The sequence below is a fragment of the Gossypium hirsutum genome, chromosome D01, assembly GCF_007990345.1.
Source record: "Gossypium hirsutum isolate 1008001.06 chromosome D01, Gossypium_hirsutum_v2.1, whole genome shotgun sequence".
Taxonomy (NCBI): domain Eukaryota; kingdom Viridiplantae; phylum Streptophyta; class Magnoliopsida; order Malvales; family Malvaceae; genus Gossypium; species Gossypium hirsutum.
This window is the reverse complement of record NC_053437.1, coordinates 53,840,299-53,847,609: the sequence shown is the minus strand read 5'-3', so window position 1 is coordinate 53,847,609 and position 7,311 is coordinate 53,840,299. Positions and strand designations below refer to the sequence as shown.

General features: G+C 32.3%; 1 protein-coding gene across 1 annotated transcript; it reads right to left on the bottom strand.

The window, feature by feature from the left end:
• Nucleotides 1-228: 228 nt before the first annotated feature.
• LOC107922489 (ER lumen protein-retaining receptor erd-2.2) lies at nucleotides 229-3,871 on the bottom strand. Its single transcript, XM_041087426.1, has 6 exons — nucleotides 3,373-3,871; nucleotides 2,119-2,318; nucleotides 1,310-1,450; nucleotides 1,144-1,224; nucleotides 635-759; nucleotides 229-539 (listed from the first exon to the last, which is right to left on the bottom strand). Exons 1-6 carry the CDS (start codon nucleotides 3,593-3,595, stop codon nucleotides 491-493), a joined length of 819 nt encoding a protein of 272 aa, XP_040943360.1. The 5' UTR covers nucleotides 3,596-3,871; the 3' UTR covers nucleotides 229-490.
• Between the last annotated feature and the right edge of the window lie 3,440 nt (nucleotides 3,872-7,311).

Sequence of the window (7,311 nt, the reverse complement as noted above, 5' to 3'; positions counted from 1 at the left end):
AATGAAGCTTGGCCACCTACTGGTGACCTTAACCTACCAACAGGACTTGGACTCAGCCGAGTCACAACAGTCACTATTTCATGGACCGTTCCAATGGTGTTACTGGCCCTCGTTAGGAATAGACATTACTTGTAACATTCACTTCTGTTCATGTATAATAATACTCTTGACCATGAATGATATTTTGACAAAGCAAGGTATAACTTTCTTCACCTCCACATGTAGGAATAGTCTATAATAAATAACTTCATATAAGCGGCAGGTTAGGCATTTGATACCATAAACTAAACCATCTATGAAATGCTTCCCTATAAATATCCACCCAAAGTTTCTGCATCCCGAAATTTACAAACAATCCACTAATTGCAATCACAAGAAACGTGCAGAGCAAAAACCAGAAATTAAACAAGAACACCTAGTCACATTAGTAACCAAGTTATGTTTTCTTTCGGCAGCAAGCTCATCGACCACAGCAAAATAGCATCTTCACTTAGACCACCCCAGAGGGTAGACGGAGAACAAGCTGCCCTCCAAAGACACTGCAAAAGCATAAATGATAATAATGTAAGTAAAACACTGAAACGTAGTTCGGCTTAGAATAACTTAGTTTCACACTACAAAGGTTATAACCAACCTCTTGATATAATAGTAACAGAAGTCTGCTAAAATAAAAGTTTGAACAATTTCTGATATAAGAACCATAGAAGGCCACAATCCATAACCCAGGGCTACCAGCAAGCGTCCTCGGCTGTCTAAAACCTGTTGAAAGCAGTAGAGAATGAATTAACATCTTAAAACAATCACCCTCATAATGACTCAAAAAAATGCTTCTCTAACCAGCATCATACAGAAGGTTTCCCTTCCACACAGAAACACTTATGTTGACACAGAATGAGATTAAAAGCATCAACTAACATCTACAACCAACAACCACACTCACGCAATAAGCATTCAATTCAACCTTCAGGATCATTAATCATGCAGGCTGAAGCTATCTTTCTTTTTCCTAAGTAGATAAGTTTTACAATAAACAGACTAGTATCCACTTAATGCACAGACTGGGTCTCAATTTCAAAATAGCTAGTGTTAATACATGACTAACAGAAAACCAATCACGTTCAACTTAACATCACAAGATCAAACCTGGAGAACCCAGTGGGCACAGCTGAGGAACCTTGCAACACCCAACGCAAACACATAATGAGCTGTAAAAGGCTCAACAATCTGAAAGCACAAAAAAGTGAGTTAAACATGGTAATCTTATAAACCTTATTTATAAAATTAAATCTGCCATCTAAGTAATTTTTACCTTGGTGTTTTGCATCACTCGCAACTGAGGTAAAACTGAAACAGCTTCCAGATATACACAGAATGCCCAGGAAATCCGGTTCAATAGATTATGGGAAGTTGTTGGATGAATACACAGAGCTAGTACTGCACAAGGGACAACCTGGATCCAAATTCAAACGCCCATATGACTTCTAGAATATGTTCGAACAAAGAATAGTATTGCTAAAACGTGTCTATGCGTAGACATACAAAAAATGTAATACCTTCAACAATTTTTGTTCAATTGGTTGCCAGATAAAATATATTAAATCAAAACTAGTAGGGTGAGGTAAAAGGTGGCTTTCAAAGTGGTATTTAAAACAAACAAGTGCTAAGAAGAACTGAAGACAAGTTACAGCTCAAGAGACAGTTAGAAGACTACCTACACATGGAAAAAAAACAAAGAAAGAGAACAAAACATATTAAGTAGATCTTTCAGTTAAGAACCAAATTTAAAGGAAAAAAAAGATCAACATTTTCTAATATGAAGATCCTACAGCCAATGGAGGAAATAATAACTTAACAATAACCCTGGAAAATACCATCATGGAATGGAAAAACTAATTAGTAATTTGCCTCAGTAAGCATGGATATTTATGTATAAAGGTTAACCTAAACTTCAGATATTGAGAGAATAAGCTTTAAAAGAAACAAGACTTGCTCTTGACGAGGAAAACATGATACACAAGCCAATAGGATTCACTTCAAAACCCAACAATTTGTAGGACATGGTAACATACATATAACAGCAAGTAAGGAAAAAAGTTGATACGACTGATAGAAACTCACAACATAATATATCACAAAGTTGTCCTTGTCTTCCATGTAGCTGGACTTTAGTTTGAAACGGATCATATAAATAACCCACAATGTTGTAGCCAATGTGGCTAAATCAAGTAAGGTGTGTATGTCATATTCCATGACAAAGCTACAGTACAGCCTAACAGCTAAAAAGATAGCTGTTAGTTCTTGGGATTTGAGTGATAGTCCTGCAACCATTCAAAAATATTTTCACATAAAATGAATAGAACCAATACTATCATCAATAAAGACTTTCTACACTCCGTTAAAGAATATTTAACCAGTAATTGAGGGTTAATCAATTCATTCATCTATCTTGTGTAAACAAAAAGGCCAATATCAAAAGGCATACTGGATTTTAACAACAACCAAGCTTTATACATAGCAGGAAAGTCAGAAGAGAGAGAGAACAGCTCCTTTTGGTCCAAAAGCTACCCTTTTTTATCAACCAACATTCTACCCATACTTCACTCATGGAGAAGAATAGCATAATGCACAAAAGTAAAAAGAAGGCAAACTCATAAAATTCATCAAACCGGTAAGACAAACAAAGAAGAGTTTATGCAAACGAATAGAAAATAAATAAATGAATATACTGAGACTAAGTAGTAAAATTCATCAAACTGGTGAGACAAACTAAAAAGGGCTTCCCTCTGCATCAAGAAGAAACCCTTCAGTGAAAGTTGATATAATACTACCATAGAAAGATCATTATCACCCTACATATTCTAGCCATCAGAATTCTATTCAAAAACCCAAATAAAAAATAAAATATAAAATAAAATCAACCAATAAGAACCTTCAACAAATGGACCTTGTATCATGAAATTCAAATTCGCCAACAGCAACATAGCGCATACACTTCATGATAGGCGGTGAGAAGAATTAGAACAAAACTGTAAGTTTATATACAAGAATTAAATTCAAGTTACCAAACAAAGAAACGGATACCTTAAATCGAAAGAAACAAGAAATCAAGCCGGAAATTCAACCAAAAAACAGCTATATAGCAAAAAAAAAAAAAACACCCGATCGGCACAAAGTCAGCAAATCAAACTCTTTAAAATTTTGCGATTTAGCCATTACCTTAATGAGTTCTTGAAATTACTAAATTAAGAAAAAAAACATCCATGCAGTAAGTATTAAATTTAAGCTACAAATTAATCGAAAACAATTCCAATAACAAAATATAGAATTTTTTACCAAACTGGCAAAAGAAAAGAAGCTTTTTTTGGGAATTACCAGCACAAGTCTTCTCTTTGGTGAGCTTATAGATGAGGACAGAGATTCCGATAGAATGGACAGCCTCGGCGGCGACGAAGAGGTTGTCGTGGTCATTTACAATGACTCGGAGAAGAACCAATGCCGCCATCCCCGATACCACCGCCAAAAAAGCCTTCACCTTCGGCGGCTGTCGTCTCACCCACATCGAAACCGCATGGATCGGCCTCTTCTGTGTCCTCATGTCTTCTTTATTCTTTTTTTCCCGTTTTGGGGATTTAGAGGATGTGGGATTCTAGATTTTGGGGTTTGATTTAAGCTTTTTGTTTAATAGGGAAAAATATTTTTATTTGGATTGTCTTTCCTCGAATCTCCGACCTCTATCGTTTTGATTGGGATTTGAGAAAACGATAAGTGATTCGGGTGGATTTTTATTTGAAATTAAGTAGCCTAACTTCGCAACCTCTGGGAATATTATAAAATAAGCAAGAAAGAAAGTAAAAACACGGAGGGTATGTATTTTTTTTAAATATAAGAAATATAGTTTATATAAAATTTTATTATTATCAATAATTATTTTTTAATATTTTTAAAGAGATAATCTAGAACATAAATAGTAAAATAAATGAAAAATACCAAAATAAAGTAAATCAATTTTTTTATCCTAATGTACATCGATTTTATAATAAATTTATAACACTCATCTTTAATGGCAAAGTCAGGGGTTGGCAGGGGCCTGGCCCCCTAAAATAAAAAATTTGTTATTTAGGCTCCTTTATAATTTATAAAATTTTATATTAGAAATGGTAAAATTATACTTTGGCCACCCAAAAATGATAAAAATTTGATTTAATCATTTAAAGTTTATAAAAATATAAACTATTAAAATGGTGAAATTACATTTTTACTATCGAAAAGTATATAATTTAATTCCAACCCCAAAATAATTTCCTAGCTTCACTCCTGGACAATATCTAAGAATATCTTATTAACCATGTAAATAAATTTGCTTTTAGTTTTTCAAATGCATGAACAAGAAAGAATAAGAACAAGAAAGATTGAAAATGCTAGTGGAGTCATAGAAGATCAACAACAAGCCTTCTTTATCTTCATCAGTCTTTCTGTTGCCATTTAAAGAAAAATCTTGCCCAACCTACAGTTTCAACAATCTCTTCCTCCTATTCTGTACTTGTAACTACCTCTACTTTGGCAGTATACATCATGCCATGGATTTCATCTCTATCAATTAGTTCTAAATTCAAAGGCTTGGTTTTCTTATTATAGTATTTATCTCCAAAAATAAAAGGAGAAAGAAATCATTAAAAAATATAAGACAACAAAAACAAAACTTAGAATAACAAATACTAACTCACCATCTAACTGAAGGTTGATCGCCTCGGCTGCCCACGTGCGAACACCAAAATTGAGAAATCAACACTAACACAATCAAATGATAAAGCGACATATGCAAGTGTGATAGGTTTGTTGTAATATTTGTAGGGTTACAATGAAACACCCGAGTATTCTAAGAATCGAACCCAGAAGAGTTAGTGATTAAGTGATCCTTACACAATTAACGTGCAATTAATAAGTCTAGCTAACTACCCACTAAGTATTATATGATGGTGTGAAAAAATGAGATATTGGAACCTCATTTCTGTAAAATGAACTCGTAAATGTCTTAAATTAAATAATTATGATATTATTATATAGATGAATTAAATTTTGGATAGGAAATTTTATCGAATTAGTGATTAATTGTGTTATAAGGACTAAATTGTAAAAATGGTAAAAATTAATCGCTATAGATTTTTAATTACTAAAGGACTAAAATAGTAATTAAACCAATGTCTAAAATGGAAAATAACCCATTTTAGACATTAGTGGACGGTTTGGTATGATTTTCGTTAAAATAATGCAAAAATTATAATTAAATTATTATAATATGTAAAATAGATAAAATAAAAGAAAATTAAAAGAATTTTGGTCATTCTTTTCTTTCATATTCCTCACGAAAATAAAGAGAAAAATAAGGGTTTCAACGTTTTCAATTTAAGCTTTCAATTGGTAAGTGATTTTTAGTCCTTGTATTTTTTTATATTTTTGAGATCCTATGAGCTTATTTAGCTAGCCCGAGGACTATTTTACAAAACTGTTAAAGTTTATAAAAGTTTTCATTGTTGAATCTTGAATCTTTTGGTACTAAATTAATATATTTTGAGCTTAGATATAAAAAAAGAACTAATTTGTAAAGTGAAAGTTGTTAGTTTTGAACATAGGGACTAAAGTGTAAATATTTCAAAATTAAGGTTAAATTTATGTAATCTTTATATTAGAGGGATGTAGAAGGATGGAATTGAGGTCAATTTCAAAATCGAAGCTCAAATTTGAAAGTTATGACAAATTCGATTTTAGGGACTAAATTAAATAAAATGAAAAACTTGAAGGAATATTTGATAAATGAAATTGAACTATTATATAATTATTATATGCTATTAAATGATGTATGAAGTTGATAATTGAATTAAATTATGATTTAAACCAGGATTTAAACCAATCGGAAGATATTCACAGAAAAGGAAAACCACAGATTAGTCCTTGACACCTTATCGGTTGCTATTTTTGCCAAGTAAGTTCATATGGTGTAATTATATTTTGATTTCTCATGTGTACTATGTAATAGCCTGAATTTTGGGCTAGTCAGAATAGTAGTTTCGGGATCACAAATTCGACGAGAAAAAAAATTTATTTTCATTATATTTTTATGGTTTACGATTTCACAAAATGATTTTGTGAAAATTTCGTTCGAAAATTTTGACGTTTGGGCACTCAATTTAGTCAAAAGGACTAAATTGTAGAAAGTGCAAAAGTTGAGTTCTACATGTTAAAAGTGTCCAATTGTTATGAAATTTTAAATTGGAGGTACTTAAATGGTAATTAGACCATTGGTTAAATTTTTGGACAAAAATAGATAAGAGATAAGTGAAATAGGAAATTTTTAAGTTGGGGGCATTTTGGTAATTTAATAATTAAAAGAATTAAAAAGGCCAAAATAGCCAAAAATTTGTCCATCTTCTCAATGGTGAACGAAATCAGCAAGGGGGAAGCCATATTTAGGGTTTGCAAGCTTCCAAGCTCCATAGTAAGTGATTCCAAGCCCCATTTTTAATGTTCTTTACGTTTTTAGAGTCCCTTTAACTTGATTTAGCTTATTCTAGCAATAATTTAACCCAGGGTTCATATTTGGAAAAATACCCATAGGTGAAATGTGTTTATTTTGATGTTTTATGGTAGAATATGAAGCTTGAAATTATGTTAAATAACTTTTGCTAGCTGATTTTAAGTGAAAACGAGTAAATTGACATAATCGGTAAAAATACCTAATGTTCATAAGTAAGTGTTAGAGTGAGAATTTGATGTTGCCATAGAAGGAAAAAATGTTCAGCATGTCATAAAACATAAGAAAAAGGAATAAAGTTTAATTTCCGAGCCTAGGGGAAAAATTGTAATTTTGTGAAACTTTAGGGGAAAAATGTAATTTTTCCAAAATGTGATTTTTTGACTGGATTGAATAATGTGAGTGTTAAATATGTTATTATAAGTCAAGAAAGATAAGAAATTGACTTTGACTTGTGAAAAAGGAAAAAAATGAGAAAAAGTGAGAAATTTCCCGATTGAACATTCGAAATAAAAAGGGATACGAATGAAGTGACAGAAATGATCACATGTGTGGCATGGACTGTGTGTAGGCCACTATGTGAAAGTGAAAGTGATGGTCACGTGTGTAGTACTATGTGCAGGCTACTACGTGTACCAGAATGATAGGTCGCATGTGTAGTACTATGTATAGGCTACTATGCGTACCAGATAGCTTCGATCACGTGTGTAGTACTATGTGCAGGCTACTACGTGTATCGAATAGTGATGGTCACATGTGTAGTACTATGTGCAGGCTACTAT

Coding starts and splice junctions, on each gene's coding strand:
- LOC107922489 (XM_041087426.1), bottom strand. CDS start 3,595: ATGAGGACACAGAAGAGGCCGATCCATGCGGTTTCGATGTGGGTGAGA. Junction 2,319..3,372: donor CAAAGAGAAGACTTGTGCTG/GTAATTCCCAAA, acceptor GAATGGTTGCAG/GACTATCACTCAAATCCCAA. Junction 1,225..1,309: donor GAGTGATGCAAAACACCAAG/GTAAAAATTACT, acceptor TTGTGCTTTCAG/ATTGTTGAGCCTTTTACAGC.